The sequence below is a fragment of the Chironomus tepperi genome, unplaced genomic scaffold, assembly GCF_022539635.2.
Source record: "Chironomus tepperi strain 1889 unplaced genomic scaffold, CSIRO-AGI_Ctep_v1 contig_84, whole genome shotgun sequence".
Taxonomy (NCBI): domain Eukaryota; kingdom Metazoa; phylum Arthropoda; class Insecta; order Diptera; family Chironomidae; genus Chironomus; species Chironomus tepperi.
Genome location: NW_027226206.1, coordinates 604,270 through 629,271, shown reverse-complemented (window position 1 = coordinate 629,271; position 25,002 = coordinate 604,270). Strand labels below are relative to the sequence as shown.

Here is a 25,002-nt window from a genome sequence, read left to right as displayed (position 1 = left end):
AGTTAGCGCTCAGTTTTCTGCCCAGCAGTCTTGTGTGTTCCATTCAAGTCTCGCACATCTCGACGTCTGATCGGAGCGGTTTTTTGAAAAGTCAAAAATAATTAAATTTTTGTTAAATTAGTTCCTTTGTGTGATCTTCTTTTAAATTAAATTACCAGCCAAAATGGTTAGTTCCTTCAGCTATACTTAATCTTTTTTTTGGACATTCCAATTTTCATGAAAAAATGTTAAAAAAATTCACCTTTAAACTCGGATGAAATAAAATTAAATAATTAATGTTATCGTGTATGGAACCGAGGAATTGGAAATGGAATTGTAGTGAAAGAAATGAACAAAGTTTCGGTAATGAGATGGAAGTGAAAATTAATGGCACAGCAGTAAAAAAGAGGATAATTATTCGATTTAATTGGATGGAATTTGTGTGAAAAAATAAATAAAATTATTGTCCATGAGGAGTTGTGGATGGATTGATAAAAACTCGTACACTGACATGTATGTGTGTACATAGTTAAGTGAAGCTAAGAGAGATTGATGTGAAAGCAATGAGCCATGGGAAAATTTCCTTGGATAATCAAATACACACATAGATTGTGGATGGTCCCGAGTGATAGAAGAAAATTGGAAATTGATCTTTACGGAAAGTTTGTTGGGCTGTTTGACAGTTTGTGACTGTGATGGGTTGTGGCAGATGATTCTGATTTTGACTTAACTTTGAGGTATTTTTTGAGTCTTTTTAATGAAAATTCGATAAATTCAAGCTTAAAAATTTAAAGAGATTTTGACTGTTCAGACCTAAAGGTGCTCAGGTCTACAGGTGCTCCTTTTATCCGTCACATTAATGCAGTGAGGCGCAACCTGTTATTTCGCGACACACCTTAGTCACAAGCCTGTTTCAAAACCATACGATTAAAAGCATTTCTATAAACTTTTGAAGGCACACTAGAACACCGTGAAACACAGGATGTCCACCACTGCATCAAGGGCTTTCGAGACGGAAACCAAGACTTCTCAGTCATCTCGAAATATGTCGAGACCAAGACTTCAAATAATTTCCTCGAAGTCTCGGTCTTGGTCTCAGTCTAGGTCTCGATCTCGATCTTAGTGTCAATCCAAGTTTTGATCTCGGTCTTAGTCTCAAAACCTTACGTCACAAGGCTAGTGACATCTTAGTCAAACCTAGAAATACATTTCAAATCATGTTTCAAATTACTTCCAACTTTAGCTACATTTTTTACAAATAAATCTAATAATTCACAAAATTCACAGTCAGTCAGTTCACAGCCTATCAAAATCCACAGTCCTACATCACTCGGGTCAAAAAGTCTCAAACAACACTCAAGAAAAGAAAAGAATTTTGGCAAGAAAGAACACACAGAAAAAAAAAGTTTTATTTTCTTCCCTTCTAAGCTCAAACTCAAATCAAATCCTGCTCCTTCTGCTGTTTATCTTTTTCGTCAAGAATTATTTATTACGGCAACACAGCAATGGCAAACACAAGCAATGAATGAACAAGAGAGAAAGAGATTTATTTATTGATTTGTAAGAATTGAATTGAAGGGGATTATAAACAATTTCTTTATTGTTTCACAAGCGATTTGAGATTGTTTGAGGAGAAATAAGATTTAGATTTAAGATTGAAAGGAATTGGAAGCAATTGTTGAAAGGAATAAAAGGAGAAAAATAATCTCTTGTTGAATTTTGTGATGAAGCCACAGAAATTTGATGATAAATTGAGCTTTAAGACCTTTTTTGATGGGATTTTGAGTTTGAGGTAGGGATTGAAGCTAGAATGAATTTTTCCTGAATTTTCCAGAATTTTCTTGACTGTGAAAATTCAAAAATCTTCAATTTTTCTCAAAATTTTCCCCAATTTTTCCCAATTTTCAAGCATTTTCGCACCCAATTCTAAACTTAGCACATATTACAACTTACTATAAATTTCATTATCTAGTACAAGTCAGCCATTATCGTAAACATAGAAGGTTTGAATTTGATCATTGACCTGAAATAAAATTATCAAAGCTGACTAGAAATTTATAGACTTTAAAATGTTTTAATTAAAACATTTTCAATATAAACTGTTAGAATTGATTATGGGAAATTTTCTTGTGATTTTCCCGAATTTTCCTTTTTGTATTTAGGATGTTAGATAAATATTATTTTTAGGAATAATTCTTACTAGTTTTTAGAGCTTAAAGTCGATTCGAGTCGACTTCGAGCAATTTAATTAAAAATTTGAAAATTTTCAAAAAATTTCCCAATTTAAAAAATTCAAAAAATTCAAAAAATAAGTTCAAAATGAATTTTCCACAAAGAATTAAGCAATAAAGTGACATAAAAAGGAAAAAATTAAGTCAAGAAATTAACGATCAAATAAAAGTCACAAGGCATGGCTTATGAAATTTACTGAACATTTTAAAGATTTCGAGAGTTATTGGGCAAGAATTTATTTCCGTTCACGTTTCTGTAGCTTCAAATTATGTGACGATCGTAAATTTCTTAATTAAGTATTTTTTGTGTGAAATAATATTTTTGATGAAAATTCTATAAATTTGTGGGTTTGAATATTTTGACTAATTAAATGTCAAGAAATTCAACGAGCAAATAAAAGTCACAAGACATTAACGAGCTTTAACTGAAATTTACTGAACATTTTCAAAGATTTACGAATAGTTTGTGTGAAACCATATGGGCAAGAATTTATTTCTGAAAATTCACATTTCTCTTAACGCTTTTGCAAATTATTACTATGTGCCTTGCTAAAATGTTTTTCGATCGTGTAATTCTGATTTTTCTTTAAATTAAGTATTTTAAATTGTTTTGTTTTTTCATGTAAAATATGGTTATATTAACTTTACTGAACATATGAAAATGGAACGTCCAAAAATATTAAATTTGTGGGTTTGAAAGTATTTTGACAAGTAAATGGCAAGTTTTTAATAGATGCCTGTCCATAAAATACATAAAAAATTAAGGTTGAATATTTCTATAGAAATTCAAAGAAATTTTTAATTAGATATTTTCTTAGTTTTGAAATATTTGATCTGAGTTATGGGATGAGACCTTTCATAGTCACAAGAAATGAAGAGAATTCAGTAAAGTCTAGCATTTACTCTATAACATCTGTCTTGGTCTCAACAATCTCTTCAGATCCTTTTCAACTGTCTTACTCGAGTAGAACAGTCTCCGATTAATTGACCGTATGACTAGTTGAACATCTGACATAAAATGTCAACTTCCATAAATGTCAAGCTTATGCATAACTGGACCTAGAGTCGAGTCACATTATGATCACATCATGATCCCTTAAAAGGCTTCTTAAAAATTACCAAGACTTCAAGAGCTTGCTCTACTTATATACACTAGTTAAACATGCTCACGAGCATACAGCTCTGCTCTTGAGAGCATTCTCTTTGCCTGCCTAAGGGATTCAGGTAGATAGATCGAAATATTTTTATGACGATGTTCAATAAAACTCAAAAAAAAATAGAAAACATTTGGATTTTGAAACCAAAAAACGGCAGAAATTGAGTAATTTCATCAAAATAGGAGAGGTTGATCCAAAAAATAAGCAAGAACCATAAAGACAATTCCCAGAAAAATCTCCACAGTTCATTAAAACCTTATTAAATTCCCACAAAAACATCAAATTTCAAAATCTCAAATGTTTATTTAATTTTCCATCCAAAAAATGTCTAAAAACTTGACATGTTTTCATATTTTCCCAACAAGCCATAAATCTACGCACTAAATTAAATTGTCTCCACCTCAATAAGTCATCTTCTTCATCCCTTTTGGCACATGCTTCCCAAAAAAACATCATGTTTGTTAAAAAAAAGCATCCAAAACAAAATCCACAAATCATCGATTTTCATTCAGGAAATTTCTACGCTTTCATGTCAATGTCTACCTAGCAAGAGTTACTTGACCGTTTATAGCTCAAAATGTTTATTTTTACATTCATATTTTAAATTGAGTCGTTCCTCATGTTATTTTTTTACGTAGAAAATAATACGCACACACGTGGACACAGAGACATATATTCCATGTCAAATATCCGTCGACACCTCGTCACGATTCATCTCATTATCGTAAATTGAAAACAAAAGGCTCTACTTAAATGTCCATTGAAAAAATTTGAGGAAAATCTTATTTTTCTCAAAAGTGAAAATTGAAAAGTGTGAAAATTAATTTTCTTTTTTTTTCTCTTCAAAAAAAATATAAAAAAAAATGAAATGTTTAAAAAATCATTTAGGATGAACTTCCACCAGAACAAATTGCCAGTAAGTATAATATTTCAAATCCTATTATTTTTTTTATAAAATTTATAGCGCAAATTGGATTGTGGAGTCGATAAATTTATTTCAATTCATAATAAAACATTTATGCTCGCTTTCCATAAGCACATTTTGATAGATAGTAAGGAGCTCATGTGAAATACAAAATAGATATGTAGAGTGAAAGGAAAATCTGATGATAAAATAAATATAAAGTCGAAGATAATAGCGTGAAGGGGTATGCGGCACTGATTTAAGGATTTTTAAGGTTTCCTGATGTCGGAACTAGGTCTTGGGAATTTACGGGCAAGCCTCGTCTGGATTCTGACCGAATTTTCGAGTCCTGAAAATCTGTCGACACCAAGACTTCAACCAAAACTTGGTGAATTAATCTTAACCCAGAGTTGGCAGGACCCCAAAGTGGAGCGCCTTTAGCCTCATCACTAGAGTCTGAACTTCGACGCCAATTCCAAACTTCAGTTGAGGCACCTTATTGAACCTTCCGAGTCCTCCCAACTCTGTCTTAAACCTCTTCACAAAAATTGTCTAGACTTAAGTTCCCTTTAAAACATGCGCATCAATTCAAAGATGACAACTTTCAAGATCAAAGGTGTCTTGCAAATGGCTGTAAACACAAGCTGTCTATGCGCCACAAAAAATTTTTGAAACATTTTCATTTGATGTTGATTTTACTCATACTTTATGATTTCCATATGGTCTTTCTTTGATTGTCATTCAATGACTTTCAAGGTTTAATGTCATTTTGAGTGGAAGAAGAATAAAATGGTTTGGGATATTGAATATATTTTGGAATGAGGAGAGGGAAGTGAGTGATTCTAAGTTCAGATGTAAGAAGTCGATTCAAAACTGGAATTGAACCTTTTCTTACAAAAGACGAATCAATAGAATATTGAGCTATTTATAGGTGAATCCTTCAATGCGACAGTAAGGCCTCTGTGGCCGAGTGGTTTGACAACAGATCGGAAATTTGAATCACTTTTTAGTGAGGACATGGATTCGATTCCCAACAGGGAGTATATCGACTATATTTAGTCCACAGATTAGAGTCATTGGCTTGCCATTAGCTTAGATATCTCGTTCTAAAAATTAAGGAACCAACTTCACTATAAACAGGAATGATTGTCCAAATCTAATGTTAACTCTAAACCCTACGAATGCCTTATGATTACTATACAGTAAATTAAGAATCCACTCAGTTGAAAGCCGCACAAAAAGCAACAAACCCCCAACATCCTCTTTAAAATCTTCAAAGGAATTCCCAAAAATTAAATTTTAAATTCTCATCCCAATTCTCATCATAAATTAAATGTTAAAAAAAGGAATTGAATATTATTGATCCAATAAAAAGCATCAACCTACCCAACCATAAGCCCAACAATCGGAAAAATTCCTCGACAAATTCAATTTACTTTAAAATTTTCCAGAATTTTCATCCATTTTTCAAGCAAAGAAACAAAAATCGTAATCAAATATTCGGTTCACAGCACTCGCCATCCCCTCATCCACACACAAAAAAGAACTCATGTTATCTTATTTATTTTCTCCTTCTACAAAACTTCTTATGAGAGAGAAGCAGCAACAAAAAAAAAAGGATGAAGAAATGAACGAGAAAAAGATGACAGAAACAAACTACATAAGATCAAAATCAAATTTAATGCAATATGAGTGGAGAGGATAATGCCATCACGTATATAAAAATAAATTTTTTATGATATTTTCCATCCTCTCATTCTATTGCTGCTGCTGCTTTCAACATTGTTCGATGTATGACTGTGGCTGTTGTTGTTATTTTTTTATATTTTTATAGATATTTTCTTTTTTTTTGTTGAAATCATAAAAAAGCTCTATTAAATAAACAGAGCAGAAAACCGTCGTTATTTAGCAATTTGAATGCGCTTTGCATTAATGTTATTTTTTTGAACATTTTATGATGCGAAAATTGATATTTTTTTACTGCAATCATGCACAGTCGATATTTTCTATCGATGATATTTTCAACGTCAATTTTATACTGCTCGTGTTTGACTGGATGAATGAAAAAAAAATAATATTAAAATCAATCAGGACTTTTTTTCACATCAAAAAATAGCTTTTTTTAATAAAATTGATAAATGATTATGGAGAGTGTTGAGGGAATTAGGGTGCATAGTTTTGGAATTTTCGATTTGAATCGGATTTTTTATAGTTTTCTGAAAAATATAGCTGGATAAGGAAACTCTTACAATATAGTCATAAGTGGACAATAATACATTAACTTACTATACATTCAACTAAATTAATAAGCATTTCTTAGCAAAACAGAGGTACATGTGGGTAGATTCATGTTGAAGAGTTCTCTTGAAGAGATCGGAATGCTTTAAATGACACTGAGGAATAGTACAACAGATTGTTGATCGCAGTGCCCTTTCGTCATCGACGGACCATAATCTTTAATATATTCCAATTAAGTCCTAAATACCTAATGAATGAGAATCACTTGTGAACTAATGATTAACCTTCATAATAAGGTGATCTAACTGTATCAAGAGAGCATTTCCCATTGCATAGGAATCACCACGATCTACACAAGCGCATCGTCTTTTAAAAAACGACATTTATCTAGCAATAGAGTCAGACGGCAGCCTAATAATCCTAACAAACATGTAACTTTTAATGTAATGTAGGGGTCTTCCTTTAATATGAAAGAATATTCTTTGTCTGTTAGAGGAGATAATGTCTGAGAAAAGACAATGAAGTCTGTAGACGTCAACTATGGAGAGGAGATGCCTAACTCTTCAATATTTTTAATCAAAGATCAAATTTGGTAGACATGCAGCGTTAAACACGCAAATAATACTGTCATAGACCAGTGTGGCTCTGCCTTGAGACTTTAGACACGTGCATTCCACAACAATTGGCACCAATAAGCATTTTATTCAAATCTACATCATCACTTCATTCACTCATGATCCCCACATTTTAAAAAGAAATTTCATAAAAAACATGTTATGTCCGATATGTGTGAAATACAAATGACTACAATTACTTGATGATGAAAAACATATTTGAAAAATTATCTATTGAAATCATTTCCTGAATACATGAGCAAATTAAAATAATTTCATCAACCATAAAGCATTTCCATTTCATCCACAAAGTTTTTTAATGATTTGATAAAAATCCATCAATCTCAGACGTTTATATTTTTAATGAAAAGTCATTAAAAAATTGTTCTTTCTTTCCACTCCTCGGCAATAAACATTGTAGCTCACCCATATTGATGATGAAATGTCTGTCATGTAAACTGACTGCAAGTGTTTGTCGTGAAGTGACATGTGAAAATAAATTGGGTTAATTTGAGAGTCTTTTCGTCTTTTTTTTATGTCCCACTGCCTTTTCATCTTGTTCTAAGTTTAAAATTTTTGTTGAAAAAGAAGAAAAGTTTGTTGCTTGTGTTTTTCTTTTAGACGGGATGTTTGGGGATTGCCTTGTGGGGATTTTGTGGGAATTTGAAGGAAAATTGCGAGGATTTTGACATTTTTCAGACATTGCATGGGGAATGATTGAGAAATTTGCTAAATTTTCTGTAAATTTCCACTTTGAATCTATTTCGAACAGCAAAAATCGGTTAATTGATTCAAAATCCAGTCCTAGACAGTCATGACTCTGACTTTGTACCGGGTTTCGATTAAATGCTGTTGAAATAGGATTCCTGTAATGGCTTGTTTACGGCATATCATTGGGAGTACAATAGTAAGAGAAATACAGACAATATATAGCTTATATATGGCACTATGCCATATAGTCGAATAACCCCGAATAGATCAGCGATAGGAGCATGCGATCCGAAATCGTTGGATGTAGGTTTAAGTCCCACATGGGACCTGTTTTTCGGAATTATGCAATTTTTGTCAAATCAACAATCAGTGTCATGCAGGCCTGCTGTCGGACTGATAACCTGACTTAACCTGATAGCCTGACATTGCACAATTCAGGTTCACTTTGTAGATGTAAAATCTGTCAAAAATTCCCTAAAAAATCCAAACAATTCCCCCACAAGGGACAATTCCCATCAAACAAGATAAATGAGCATTCAAAACTTTTCTTTCTAACTTTTTTCTTCTTGAAGTTTTCTCTTCAATTACTTGCTGCTTATGCCATCTTTCCAGACATTCTCTTCATTTTATGGTCCTCCAACATTTGCTTGTTGATCAAACAGTCATAAGATTTAATGAGATGAGATTAAATGTTAAATTGATGAAAAAGTTTTTCATTCAGAATTTTCCCGATGTTTCCCCCGTGTGGTGCCCAAAAACACACGAACGAAAGATCAATTGATATGGAAATAAACTTTTTTCCAGCATCAATTTATTAATTGGCATCGACAATAAGTTTTTTATGTTTGCCAAAAGAACAAGGAAGATAAAAGGAAAATTTTCCAATTTTTTTTTCTATCTTGAGAACATCCAAGAGGAACCAAAAAAAATCAGAAAGTCTGTCGTGCCATTTATCAGCAACTCACACACATGAGTCATCAATTTTGTTTGTTTCTTAAAATAAAAATGAAGTGAAAATTAATCCATGAAAGAAATAGAAAAAATATCAAGTGACTAAAAATAAAAAGGAGGAAAAAACATGAAAAAACAAATGGAAATGAGTTGGAGTATTTTTTTGTGTGATATTTTGAGATATGAGGAAATAGATAGCGCATTTGCCAATAATAAATTTATTTGATGATAAACAAGAGTATTGTTGTGTGATATGAGGAAGTTTGAAGGGTACATAGGTAGGTAGGGTAATTGGGATAACTTGAAAATAGTCAAATGCAGAATCATGGCCAGAAATTTCTTGGAGATGATAAAGGTTTTTGAATTTTTGTCTCGAACAAAACCTATCAAGTGGTCAAGTTAAGGTTTAGCCACACTCCGCTCTTGGATACACCACTTGGACACAACAAATAGGCACTTGACCACTTGGATACACAACAGGTCAGGTATCTCTTTAGACAATTCAGAAAAAGCATTGACTCAGAAGAGTCACTGAAGATCGTCAGTTCGAATTTAGCTCCAGTTAACATACCAAATTAGGACGAAAATTGAAAGTCAATGAGTAGATGTATACCAAGAAGATTTGATTAAATATCCAAAGTTGGTCTAAAGCAGTGTGCATTGTCAATTGAGCATTAAGAAATGAAACTAGAAATTAAGGATTTTCGATACCAAGACCAAGACTTCCCAACCTCGGTCTCAAGATTTGTCGAGTCTTCGGGAAATTCAGTTAAAGTCCCGATGAAGGCGTCGGTATTAGTCCGAATTCGACTTAAGTACTAGTTTGAGTCTGTCTGTTAACAAGGTGATTTAGCAATGCCCTATCGAACAGATTGTACGGTTTGAGAAAACTTCAAGAAACCCTACAATAAATATTAAAATTTCAATTCCTCCAACCAAAACTCAATTCCCCTGCCCCCAAAATCTCACTTCTATCTCAACCAAAAAAAAATCCATAAAACTACGCTACTTAAAAAGAAAATTTTTTCGTGAAAAGGAAAAACGTGTCAAGATATAATTTGCTCCATTTATAAGATTTTTATTTCGTTCTCAACATTTTCTCTTGTCGTTTACGCTCGAAAGCGCATCTAAGATGTAGAAAAGTGACAGCATCCGAAACAACTGAATGTTATTTCATTCCTTCATTTCAATCTGAATCTTATCTTACATAATATTATATAAAGATGTAGTTACATACGCTAAATACTGCTGCGATGTGAAGCAGTCGAGAAATTGTCGTCAAACTTAAAGTTCATCGCTGTATTTCATTGCATGTGTCCACATATATATCTACTTGTTTTATGGATAGATGTGGCTGTTAATTAAAGACCATTAATCTTACGTTGACCTCCCATCACATCAATCATTTTCACATACAGAATTAACTTCCATTCGAGCGAAAGTTTGAAGAGATTTTTTTTTTCCTTAAAAACTTGTCAATAACTTACTTAAGATACATGCACATGGGATGTGGATTTGTACACATTAGAGACGACAGTTTGAGATGCGACTAACGTTTTGGTGATATGAAATGGAATTTTATGCTTGTTTTGATGACTTTAGTTTGGACTTTGTTTTGGATGGGAGTTAATGGATTATGATGATAGTGATGATTGTTTTCAGTTATGATGAAATTTGTTGAATTTCCAGGGAAACTTGGTCATTTTCCTATTTATTTGAGGTTTAGTCGACTAAGTAGATGACTGTTCGTCCTAAGTTATTACTAAAATGTTCAAAATGTCCTAAATTGCAGGACTGCGACTTGTTGAAAAATCGGGACATTTTGAGGCTTTGTAACAGCAGCAAGGTAGAGTCGAAAACTAAAGTTGGCCGCCCTATTTATAAGATACAGTCGAAAAAAGCAGACCTGTGTCTTTAAAGGCAGGCTTGCATTTCTTGGCCAAACTCTACTTACTCCGTTTAAGAGGGGGGAAGTGTGAGTTTTGGGTAAATTCCATTTCAACAATAGTAAATCCATAGTAACTTAATAAGAGGACCCTTAAGCAGATTCTAAGAAATATAAAATCATATTTTGCATGATATACCTTGATTGGAAGTTTGGTAGTCTGTGTAGACTAGTTGTTATACATCTATTTGTTTGACAAGTTCAAATTACGCCTTATCTCATCACTATAACATTGATTGTCCCCTTGGTTGTCCCTACTTCTTAAGGTTCTTCTTAACCTGCAGTTCTGTAGCCTTAGACAAGCTATTAGGTGCTTCCAAAACTGCAGACCAGCTGATTTAAAATGTATAAAATAGAAACCTGTTGTTCTTAGTCGAACCCTTCTACTTCCTCTTAAGAATTGCAAACAATCCACAAAATATCCATAAAATCCCTTCAAATCTCACTAATTTCCTTTAAAATGTATCAAATTACATTAAACAGCACAACATAATCGCTCGAACACAAATATGAATTCAGAAAATCTCTCCCTATAACTTTATCGTCTCATTTATGCACCCACTTCCAGCTTTATCTACAATTCATCCCCAGTCATTTTCAACTTTTTCCTTCTCTATAATCTCCCATTTACCCCCAACTTCCTTCTGTCTCCTTTTTGCATATTACACGTTGTTTATTTAATGGAAAATTAATCGTGGCAGAATACACATACACGTATATTCATAAGAATAAAACATGAAGCAGAATAAAATAAAAAAAAAGCTGAACGGGAAAAAACAACAACAACAAAAAAAATCCCCAAGAGACGAAAGAAGAAGGAACAAAAAATCGTGCAAGCAATTTTTCATTTCACATGAAATCTCATTCAGGTGGTAATAAACATTTACTTCAATTAGCGAGAGAATCTCTTCCTTTCACAGTTCATTTTGCCTTGCCTTAATTATTCCAAATGTATTGTTGTTGTTAATGTAATATTGCGGATTTTAATGTTTATAAAGAGCGAATGAATGAATATAAAGATTAAATAAAATTGTAAATTACCTGATATGTGAGATGTATATAAATAAAAATTATAACGAGAGTGTGGATGATTTTCAGTATAGCATGGCTGGATAGAGTGATAATTCTATTGAATTAGACTTTAATGTTAGGGGAAATGCTCGATTTAATTGAAATTATGGAAATTCAATGTAATTTGATTAATTTCTGCTTTTATGTTTTAATGGTAAATAAATTGGTGAATTTATGGATGTGGATGGATGTTGGGAATTCTTGGAAACTTGATGCTGTTGATATTGAATGTTGGTGTTGGAATTTATTGTAAATTCTTGATCTATCTTGATTATTGGTCAGTTTCACTTACTTTTGTAGAATTGGACAAGTCGGTTGATCGATCCGAAATCCGGGACTAGATTGATGTGATCTCTGGCATGGGGACCAGTGGACTCTGACATGGTGCTGGATTTAACCGAATCTTTGAAAATTGTTCAGTTATCGAGATGAACATTGACTCGAATTTGCATGAAAAACTCGACTCGAACTCATAAAATTCGAGTCGACTTCATGCTCTGGTTCTTCGGGGCATTTGGTGGTCAAAATGAATATCCATCTGACCTCCGTATAGCAACATAACTCTCAAAATGACTTTCATAACACAAACAACCTAAATCTCTTCACACGTCATCACAACTCCACCTCCATATGATTTCAAATTGCTCAATATATTCCCAAACATCAAAAAAAATAACTCTCAAAGTTCACAGTTAGCCTTTTAATCTCATCTCGTACAAACATGACCTCAATTTCATTAAATTTTCATTCATTAATTCCAGTCGATTTGAGTTTTCAAACAAAAATTTTTTTTAAACTTCCTGGACGAGTGCCGATGATGAAAAAAATCATTCGCGGAAATGTTAAATATTCACAATTTATGAACACGTGTACGATGAGTATCAATAGCGCAATATGGCCCCACGCTAATGAAATCAAATTTCAAGTCAAGAAAGATGAGAAAAGGAAATAACCGGAAAAAATGATTGAAAAAGTTCATTAAACCTTAATTTCTTTATTCACTGATGGTCTCACGGGTGGCAGTGTAAAAAAAAAAGGAATCAAGAAGCATCAAATTCATCATGAGTAAGATTGATGAAGAGGAAAATATTCTTCTTAAATTTCACGACTTACGGATGAGGGGCAATGAGCTGCGGTCTCTGTACGCTGACACCTTCCATCTCACTTTTCACATCACACCCGATCGATAATTAACGATTTGGGTGGGGATAGAAGAAGTAGAAGCAGCAAAAAAGAAATTGCAATCATTCGACCATTAGAAGAAACTGTCAAATCAGAAATGAAAGTTACAGATTGCTGATGCTGGTACTGAAATGAACTAGTCACTCATGAATGATGTCTCAAATGACAAATGAGTTTGGGTTTTTATGATCTACTTCTTAATTTGCAAAAAAAAAGTCTTTTTACTGAATGGGAAAATTTCATTCCTGAAAGACGACAACTTGAGTTAATTGAAAAATATTTAAGAGTGTTGGACGGGCATAAATGACGAAAATCATTTGTGCGGTTGCGAATGAAAATGTTTCTTTAATTAAGATGAGAACTGACTGACTTACTTTCCCTTCAAAAATGCTCTCGACTCGTTAAGTGAAATATGATTTTGTACGCAATATACTTTTTTGAATGACATGACTGACTGAACATTATTGAAAATTTGTTTTTACTTTTTGCTATTTACGATTTGGCAATTGACAATTGATCGTTAGGAGGGAAATACTTACGTGTATCGAATTTTAAGTTCAATGATCTTTATGTTTATGTTGTTGTAAACAGAACTGTTTAGATGAAAGAAATGTTGATTAATTATTGTAAAATTTTAAGGAGGGACAAGGGTCATTTGAGTTTTAAGGCAATGACATTCTGCAGGGATGGTGAGAATGGAAAGGATTTTAAGAGATCCAGTATCAGGATTTACAACTTAAATGTGAATTTTGAAAACCAATTTTGAAGAATTTTGAGGTTATGAACATCCTAAACTAACCCTGTGCATGACCCAGAATATGCTAATCCAATGTACCTTGACAATTTGTGATTCGAAATGCACAAACCAAGTTGACATTACTGGAACAGGGAAAAAAACTCAAATTGAGCATTATCTGGAAATGAAATCGGGTTATCAGGATCAGTTGGTCAATATTTTAACTACAACTACTGAATATCGACTGTTTAGCGGCAGTTATTAGCCAGAATTGACCCAACTCGATCAGTATCCCAAACAGCAGCATGTTCGCTAAGACACTACTATGTTTCCGTATTAATGATGAGTCGTGAAGTTGCCCTGATATAGTGAAGTCTGATTGCTGATTTTGTTTTTGCGTCGAATAATGCCGTTTACCTCATGCTGACGGATATCATGGATCTAGTGTTATGGATCCATAAAAGAATCAATAAACATAACCTTCAAACTTGTCCGTGCATCCATAAACTTGCACCATCTCTGCCAAACTCACTTTAATATCCAAAGATGAAAAGCAGCACATGTGTTTGAAAGTAAAAATTTTACCGTTTTCTTCTGTTCATTCCCTCCTAAAATTACTAAGTGGTAAATGATGGAAAACTTTTTTTATTCCTCCTCCTTCTCCCATTTTCATTGCTCGTAAATCTCTCAATTCAAAATTCTCATAACAAATGGTTCTGATGTTTTTGCCACGATCATTGACATCCTCAAAGTTATTAAATATTAAATGTGCGAACAATCCAAGATGTGCGAATATTTTTAACAATTTCATCAATTTACAGTTTAGTCAATAACATTTTTCTTTAATTCTAGTCTTGAGAAAAGCCTTCGAGAGCTTCGATTCAGGAAAGACTGGCTCAATCTCAACAGAGACTGTTGCTGAAATTCTCCGATTGATGGGTCAACCATTCAACAAACAAATTCTCGATGAGATGATTGAGGAAGTCGATGAAGACAAGTCAGGTCGCTTAGAATTCGAAGAATTTATTATTTTGGCAGCTAAGTTTATCGTAGAGGAAGATGAGGAAGCACGTAAGTTAACTTTTGTTGCTTTATATCCAAAATTTCAGCATTTGACATGAAATTTGCTCAATTTACAGTCCAAAAAGAACTGAAAGAAGCTTTCAGATTGTACGACAAAGAAGGCAATGGCTTTATTCCAACATCAATTTTAAAGGAAATCTTACACGAATTGGATGACCAACTTTCCGATTCTGATTTGGATGGAATTATCTCAGAAATCGATCAGGGTATGTTAAACTTGATTCTTGCATAAGACTGACTAATTGCTATAAATTAATGATTTTTTTCTTACTTATTCCAATGATGAAATACAGACGGTTCTGGAACTGTTGATTTTGATGAGTGAGTATTGTAGACTTTTTATCCTTAATCAATATTTTAATGATGTGTAGACTATGTTAAGCAGTATTTAAAGAGAAACACAAATGATTCAAGTTCATCCTACGACTGTAATCTGTATGACTTTAATTAATTGATGAAAATCCAAAAATAATATCGGATTCAGCAATAAGAATAAGACTAGAAAGAAAGAAGCTAATTTAGGGTCATAATTTAATTATCTTGAAGAAGAATGCATGAAGAACATTTAATTTTGATTGATGACTTTCCATGCCACACAAATTTATCTTCTTCTTTATCACTCCAGTGAGGAAGCAGCAACAAAAAAAGAAAGTCAAGACAGAAACCAAATCAATTTATCAGAAGCATCAAATTGGATGTTGAAGATTGCGATATGGGTTCAGATGATTTTTTCAGTCTTAAGTCACATGATATGATGTGGTCGAGTGGAAGGCATTAAAGTGAAGTGAGGGAAATTAATCTATTTATTCACAGCTCAGTTCCTTGAGTTGCCAATAAAAATAGATAGAAAACAATTCAAATCGAGTGACCAACAACTGTTTTGTGTTTATATTTCAATAACTCTTCCGCCAATGCTTAACAAAAATCGTATCCGAGCTATCCCAAAAATAACTTTCTTTATTTTCTTTTTAGAAAATGAGATGAAAAATCCTACGAGAAAAATATAATAATTTTCATTTGCCTACAGTTTCACTAAAGAAAAATTGATAATAAAACCCCAAGCTGAAAAAAAAATATCTTTAAACAGTCATCAACCACAACCTGTTGCCATAAATTATCAGCCCATTATAATTTTTTTCTTTAAATATCTCGTTCCTACTTATCTTCTCAAATATATGTATTATATCGTTGCTAAACAGAATTAGATGAAAAATATGGGAAAATATTGTGTAAAAAAATTTAGATTTTTTTTGTTACTGTTTGCAGCTATTATTTTGCAATCATTAGATTGATGGCTGTGTCTATATTTGAAGTTTTGAGATATAGAGTTTTATGAAAATTAGCTAAATTTTGCTTTATCTAATATGATGTGGGGGTCTTGATATTGTTACCAGCTTGAATCGCCTTAAAATTAGTCATTTACATTACCTTATATAGCATTTACTAGACTCTATAAATGTTTTGGCCCAGGCTTAGAATCGAAGTGTATTTGATAGTATTTCATACAAATTGGCAGTGTCTGTATAGGATTTTATGGCATTTAACAGGCTTGATTGTTGCTTGATTTTAAGCCTCAATAAAAAGAGATTTCAAATATATTCCTTATTCTGTATCTTAAAATATACTTATTCCGAGCAGAACAACGTAGATAATAACTAGACTTAAAATCGACTAATGACAAATGTTATAGAACCTTCAGGAGAAAATGCAATAATAAGACGTCTAGTTAAAAACATGCATTCCATGAAATTCTAGGTTAATAGACGGCTAAGATGCCGAATTAACGGTACCATGAATACTGTTTGGCCCATTTTTACTGCAAAGAAACTAAATTTCTCGCATGAAACCGTGCTTACATGTAGAACTTAAATTGTATGAAATAATTTTCTAACTGATTCTGTTTCTAGTTCTGTCACTTTCTTTACACAAATTCTGAATCAGTCCACTTAACTGACAATCTTTCTTGACTGTTCTATGTCATTTGGAGCTCCTGTACTCAAATTCCCTTGTGAATTCGCTTTAATTGAATTCAATCTTTTAGTAACATAAACACTCTATTTTGTACAAGTTTACTTGAATCATGGCCCTAGTAGTCCTTCCCTTGTTACTATTAGAAACAGAAAATGAGGCAGGATGGGATAATCTTTATTATAAATCATAAATTCTAAAGTAATTCTTTGAGTTGTTACTACCAAAACTCCCTAAATGACACCCCTGATTCAATTCCTATCTGTTCATGTCATATGACCCCATCTTCTCCATAAAAATATTACAAAATTCCAAATTAGAATCTTCTCAAATTCCAATTCATCTCACATCTTTCAAGTCATTTCAAGCTATAAATCTGCGATTAGACTCAATCAAAAACTCGTTCAATTTTCTTTCTCATTTTTATCTATCTTATTTTTGAGCATTGAAACAAATGAACAGCATAGCAAGAAAATTAATATTTGTCTTCAAAAAAAATAGAAATCATATTGGAAACCGTCTGTCAAAGACATTTGAGTAAAATGTTTAAAATTAGATCTGAATTAAGTATTTTTGGCACATTTTGACTAAACAAATGCGCTTGTTTTTTTGTTCTGTTCCTCGCATCATTGCGTTGGCTGTTCATGTATTGTATTATTTTCTTCATGATAATTTGTTAATCCCATGGAATGGGTGTATAGTAGGCTAAAGTCTACATCTTCACGAATGACTCAATTCCAAAAAAAGATTTCGTGATTACCTAAAAATATCTACGATAATCTGGTTAACGTAAAAAAGATATTTTAATCTGGATATTATTTTAAGAACATTTATTTACATTATTGCGTACCGGTATGCTGTAATTAAAGTCTGCGAATTCGAGGAAATAAGAAAAATTTCGTGAATATATTCATAAATCTTTACATTTTATACAGAAAGGCATTAAACTTAAAATGTAAACCTACAAGTGGTTTTTTTCGTGTAATTGACTCAAATCGACGAAAATAGAATTGAACAGTCAGGCAGGCGTTGGAGAGAATTTTCAACAGATTGTTTTGTGGTAGACATGAGGATGCAATCGACATAATAAATTTTCTGTTTAAATTAATTGGAGATTTGAATTTGAATTAACTGGACTTGTTCTTTAGTGGCATTTAAGTGCATTTTTATGTGCTACAATTCACCTTAAACCTTTTCGAGTGCTACTAAAGCTATCCTGAACTATCCTGAAGGGCACACGGCATAGAAACGTCTCAAAATTTAATCAATGGTCGACTTGACTCTGCACTTAAGCCGGATTTAATTAAATCAGCCTTTTTGACGACTTGTGCCTTCCAGATACAGTTTACCGAGCTTAGCAGCCTCTAACTGAAGGAAGTCGATTAAGACATTAAGAGACTGAAATATCAAGTACAGCGACTCAAATGTTAGATTCAAGAAGTTTTATCAATTTTGAAGTTTGTATGTTTCCTGTTTAGTTACTTTCATGTTATTCCGGAAATATTATAGATTGATCATTCTAATTTTCAATAAAATTCACCAGTTTGAAGGTTGATTCATTTATTTTGACCAATAAATGAACTATCGTGACTTCAGAAATCCATTGTCAAGTCATATATAGACAGCTTCCATTTGGTACTATTAAAAAAGGTTTAAAAGAGCCTTCTCAATTTGTGTCGTTCAAGAATATACCTCGATAGGTCCATTTTCATTCAAGACCACAACGATATCCTGTTTAGTGGTTAAATTCCCTCTCAGAAGACATTCTACATGACTTATTTGCTACTTTTTAATTACTTCAGAAGATTCACTCGCATATCATTAGAACAACTCAAAAATCTGCTTCTTCCATCCAATTAATGAACAATGAGTTTCCTCATCTTACATATTTTTGACATACGAAGAGTAAAAACCTTTTGTGACCTTCATTAACTATCTGGTCTGCCAAAAAAAAAATACAAATTTTACGATAAATTGAAAAATAAAGGAAACAATAAGGTACAAGAAATTTACACATTTTTTCAAAATGTGTCTGAATTTTCACTATCACTGCTTGGTGCTGTATACTATTATCTTGCAAAAAATATATATAATTTGTGTGAATTTTAAAAATAGAAAGCTCAGTTGCAAATGAGACTTGAGTAAATTATTGTGTTGAAAATCGTAAATTAGCAATCCTTGAAGCTTAATGATGCTGTCTGTCAGTAAAGTGATGAAATAAATTTCAACATGCTTCGTTCATTAATTAGACATTTTATTGTACAGACTGATCGATTTATGGCCATTGAGTGGAAAATTGACTGGAGATTGAAGTGAAATTCTGGAAAATTTTGTTTATTTTCATGAAATTTTAAATAAATTTTTCAATTTAAAAATTTGCCATAATAAATCCTTATTTATGGACCAGCATACATCTTAATATACAACTAGAGCAGAGTTGGCATGCAGGTAGAAATAATCGGGAAAAGCCGGGTCAAATTACGAGGTCCGCAAATGACCCTTTTCCGTAAATTGGGAACATTCATAAATGGCTCCTTCTGTCAATGACCATCAACGACCATTCCTGCAGGTTGCCACCTTAATCGATGAAATTCCCACCTTCCATCGATGGCCCATTCCGCAGGATTCTATTTTCTGCCGATAAAGCTTTCCGCAGGCTGCTACCTTCTATTGATGGCTTCTTCAGCAGATTGCTACCTTCCTTCGATGACCTCCTTCCGCAAGCTGTCACCTTCCATCGATAGCCTTTCCTGCATGTTTACCCCTTCCATTGAAGACCGCTCTGTAGATTGCTACCTTCCGCCGATGAACACTTTCGCAAGTTACCACCTTCCATCGATAACTTCCGGCTGGTCGATATCATCGGTAGACGACAAAACCTGCCTTTTCCCAACTCTGTACACAACCACATCCACACACAACAAAATATGCCATTATTGCATAATTAAATATATATTTTTGTTGAATTAACTTGAAAAGAGATTATCATCACGTAAGGGTGAGACATTTAAAGTCTTAAATCAAAGAAAAAGGAAGACGACAAAGTTTAAAAATTACTCTGGGAGATACGTAAAGTTACTGCATGTAGGGGAAAAAATTTCCATAATAAAAATTATTATTTTGTCAACAACGCGTACACATTGTGTATATTTATTCAGTAAGAGCATCAAAAGGAATTAAATTCAATGGTGTGGGTCGCTTCACCCCACCTTTTTAATCTTAAACACTGCTTGCACATAGTCTAGAGATCATCACACACCTTAATGGCTCGTAATTTTTCGAGTAATTATTGCGATCATTTTTCATTTTTTTTTCTTCTTCTTTTTTCTCATTTTCATAAATTGCGACATCGTTTTCATTTGGATGATTCAGATTCATGGAGATGATGACGGTAAGTGTTTTGTGTACACAAATAAATTCACATATAAAAATGATATAAGGAGGACATTTTTTTGGAGATGAAAATTGTTTTTTATGAGCGCGATTTTCACGCGGTCAACATTTGTCGATTTATGGACATACTTACTTACTTACTTACTTACTTCAATGACCGCACAGATCAACTGTGATCCATGGCCTCAAGGATTTATAGACATGATTTAGCTGAACGGACTGTCTATGTTGCAGTTAAGGGGTTTCGATACCAAGAACAAGACTTCTTGGTACCGATACCGATAACAACCCGAATGGACAAAAATACATTATAACTAGTTGCTGACTAGTTAATGTACAGTTGATGTTACTTCTAACTGTCGTTTCCTTAACATCGAGATTTCGAAGATCGAGAGAATTCCTCGGTTGCTCAATCTAGAAAATTTGTCAAAACCAAGACTTCGGGTATTCCTAATTGTAGATTGTACTTTAAATTTTAAATAAAATTCTGTTTTTAGTCAGTGTCGAGAGCTGTATTACTCATACTATGCTCTACGACTTAGAGGCCAACGCGACTCTAGTCTAGACCAAATCCATTTAATTCAGGTCACAAGCTATATATGCGCCGATTAAATGACGGATTTGTAGCTTTTGTGATTCCCGGGATGAGAAAGTTTCGGGATAGTTTGCAATCATTATTTTGGCAACTCTTCAGTGTGTCGCACTGGTTTAGGATATGATCGAATGTAGTATAAAGACCATTTTATGATTCTTACTTACTTACTTCGCTGGCCATACAGATCAAGTTTGATCCATGGCGCTCCGCAATCGGTGTCTAGAGCTGGCTCTATCGCTGGCTACCGCTTGCCAATTACCAATTACCAATTTTTATGATTCAAACTTGATTAAGTGACTAGAAACTTGAGTTTACCTTAAATATTACAATTGTTCATGCTTCATTCAAATAAAAGTGCATGGAATTGAAGCGATTCCCCCAGAAAAACGCGCTAAATAATAAACAAATCCCAGAACAAAAAGAAGAACAAGAAGTGAACAAGCATTTTTAATGAAAATGACTTGTAAATGAGGAGAAATGTTCATGAAATTGTCATAAAACATTGTTTTATGATGATATACAAATTTATTTCGTTTCTGCCTCTCCACATTTTCGGACAGTCATCAAAAAAATAACTTTTTTCACTCCCAAAAAAATGTTAAATATAATAAAATTTATATGTCCCGACAGGACAATTGTTTGTGGCAATTTAAACTAATGTTTAACTTTTAATTTTCTTTTTTTTTCACAATTTTTACCCCAAAAAAAAAAAATATGGAAATGTAATGGACACAACAGGGAGAATAAATTTGGATTAAAACAAACAAAAAAACTTCATACATCATCATGTCATCATCATATGTTTAATCATCACATCTACTACACAATCACATCACAATGTCGGTTATGGAGACACAAACAATTTATTTAATAAAAAAACGGAATTAAATTGAATGCACATCAAAATATTTATCATACAGTTCAGGAACGCCGTGGCATTGAAACATCATCAAAACAAAAAAAAATTACACAATAATGTTTAATTTTATATTTTATAAAAATTTTCTTTTTTTGTTTTTCATTAAAAAAACAATTTTTGCACACACATAGACACAACAATCACATGTGAAATACAATAATATGAAAAACTATAAAAAAAATCTCTTATTTTTAAGTTTATTTTCTTCTTTTTTAGTTTACTTCCTGGGCTATGTGGAGATGTAGAGGTAGTTGAACTACATAGGGACTAGCCAGACTTAAAATTTAATTTCAAATTGACTCCAAACCATGACTTTCTGACTTATTTACTGAAAGCTAGCTCAAGTTACCTAATGACTAGCATTTAGCTTATTTTTGGCTCCTGATGCAACCTTTCAAATTGAATCTTAGAATCAGACAGTATACCCTATCCGACAATGATCCCAAGCAGCACAACGTGTCAGCTAGGGGACCTCTATGACGCCGTATTAATGGTACAAGTTGACTTGGAGTCATTTTTGCTGCTCTGAGAGTATACTCGTCTAGATACTCAATTAGTATCACGAACATGCTCCTTGTCTGTTCAAGATAGATTAATCCTAACTTATTAGCTATCGTGAAAATCACAACACGTTCAATTGGGTCCTGTTACATCACCTTTTTAACGATAAGACTTGACGTTGCTCTGACTTCACCGTGATGCCTAATTTGAACCTATTTTTACGGCGAAACTTGCCATTTGCAGTATTCTGCTGCTGAATACTCACCTAAATGAGCATGCTGATGAGAATACTCAATCAATATCATAAGCATGTTTCTTGTATGTTCTGAATAGATTAGGGTCAACTTAAGAATTAGTCAAAACAGCGCAGCATGTTCGATAAGACACTGTTACGTCGCCGTAATAATGTTAAGACGTGAAATTGCCCTGACTGCACCATGATGGCTGATTTATTCCCATATTTTCGGTGAATTGTGCATTTGGGCACCCCTAAACCTGCCAATCTATTTCTACATAGCCTGGACTCAACCCTACATACCTATATGTCCTATTATCCTTTAAAGTTTTCGTTTTTAAGTTTGAAAAAAGTTAAAGATAAAAAACTATAAAAATAATCATAATCATAATGAATATAATAAAAATTTAATATTAAAAAGTTCATACAAAAGTGAATAATTAATGAATTAATAAACAATTCAATCTACTTTAACCACACTAAACAATTTACATTTTAAATTAATCTTTGACAATCACTAATGTTTAATTGACTCACTTGAATAACTTAACATTAGCTCATGAGATCGTCTAATTACAATCATTAAATCATCAATCACCCTTAAAATTAAGAATGCTTTGGCAAAATTGATATTACCTTCTATGAATTATTCGCAAGTTCCTGATTGACTTTTGACGGTTGACTTCTCAAACTTTGCACAATTGCATGACCCAGGGTACATGTATCTATGCCATGTATCATGTAGAATTTGTGTCTCATGAATAACACAAGCTGAGTTGATAGGATTGGATAACGCAGAAGCATCCAAATCCGACTAGACTTTCTATGGGCTATCTTGCCGAAATAATTGTTCAGCAGAATTAGCAGGACTTTAATGTGGAATCACCTATGCTTTCGAAATCCCGGTCCTGATAAATTTTCGGGATCGGGATTGGGATTGAAATTTTTGGGATTTCCCGGAATTTTTCGGAATCGGGAAATCCCGGAATATCTCGATCCTGATAGCGAGAAAGCATAGAATCGACTCCTCTGAGTCTACTTTTTTGGCTGTCTGGACTCTAGTCTAGAGGCGCCTTTTTAGACTTTTGTAGTCCAAACTCACAAAGCCCTACTATGTATATCTGTATTAGAGCTTGAATTCGAGTCGACTTTTTCATACAAATTCCAAGTAGACATCTAGCTTTGAGCCAATAGTCTTTGATCATATAGAGGAAACTGCCAAATATCAAAGAATTTCATCCTTAGCATTCTAATTTTAAGGGTTGAATATCATTAATAATTTAATTCATATTCATATTCATCATCAAAGATTGTATCCAAAAAGAATTCAGATTTTTAAAATTGCTGAACTTCTGATCTTATTGGTGCCTTCACCTCTCATTCATAAATGCATATCCATTATACAAATACACACTTTACACAATACACACTATTACACTATTACACACACACACACATATTACACTTACACACACACACACACACACTTATCATTATCATCATAACTCATTTATCAGCACCACAAAAAAAAATCATCATAAACTTCAATCATCATTATGTAATCACCAAAACCAAAATAATGACCACAAATTGCACATGTGTATATAAACACACATCATGACTCAATAATCCATAGTGACGGATCCTATTGGAACCAATGTGTATTGAAAAAAATTTACAAAATATTTCAGGAGATGAAAAAAAAGTTTTTAGGGAAATTTTTGATAATTTTCAGGGATTCGTTGCTGCACTTACACATGACATAACTACACACAAATCATCAACTTACACTGACTATGACCAAAAAATTAATTTTTTAATCATGAAAAATTAAAATTCACAATTAATAAAATTTACACGATAATGCCTTATTGAATGACATAATGACTTTAATCTGGTTGGGTTTTAAAGACTATAATGTGAAGATAGGCTTTGAAACTGTAAAGTTCTGGATTGAAGTTGGTTGTGTTGTTCAAGTTTGAAGAACTTCTCATAAAAATCATTTTTGAAAATGTAAAATTTGTTGAAGTAAGACAGAAAATAAAGGAAATGAGAATCAAATTTGATGGATTTTTTGATTTTGAGTTGGAACTTTTCAGAGTTTGAAATTTTTTGTACTTTCAGAGACATTTTTGGATTTTTGTATAATTACTTACTTAGCTCACAGGCGCCACAAAGATCCATTGGTAGGTATTATAAAGCTACACTGAGTGCTGAGTCTATTAGCACTCCGTATAGACGTCCTTGTCTCTTTTGGGTCGTAAATCGCATTTCGTTGTTAATTTGCGTAACATGTTTGGATTTGATCGTCTCAACAATCGAGTAGAAATGTACAGTAAAGTCGCAAATGAGAACATATTACCGGTACGAGCAATGAATTTCCTCAATACAGCGAGCCTAATTTATTCATGTAGGAACAGGTCTATTCATACCAACATGATGTTCGAAAGCAATATAGGAACACGAACGAGAATGACTCTTCGATCAGCAACTGCAAAAAATAATTACGGTAAAAAAGATATTCTACACTTTGGTGTAAACATTTACAATCACCTACCAATTCAAGTCAAAAAAGCTGTGCACATTCAC

The 25,002-nt window shown here is 32.9% G+C and overlaps 1 protein-coding gene across 1 annotated transcript; it reads left to right on the top strand.

Moving 5' to 3' along the window:
• On the top strand, positions 1 to 24,474 carry TpnC73F (Troponin C at 73F). Its single transcript, XM_070633964.1, has 7 exons — positions 1 to 166; positions 4,256 to 4,283; positions 14,572 to 14,790; positions 14,859 to 15,008; positions 15,096 to 15,123; positions 20,143 to 20,161; positions 21,497 to 24,474. The coding sequence occupies exons 1-7, from the start codon at positions 164 to 166 to the stop codon at positions 21,503 to 21,505; spliced, it is 456 nt and encodes a 151-aa protein (XP_070490065.1). The 5' UTR covers positions 1 to 163; the 3' UTR covers positions 21,506 to 24,474.
• The last annotated feature ends 528 nt before the right edge of the window (positions 24,475 to 25,002 follow it).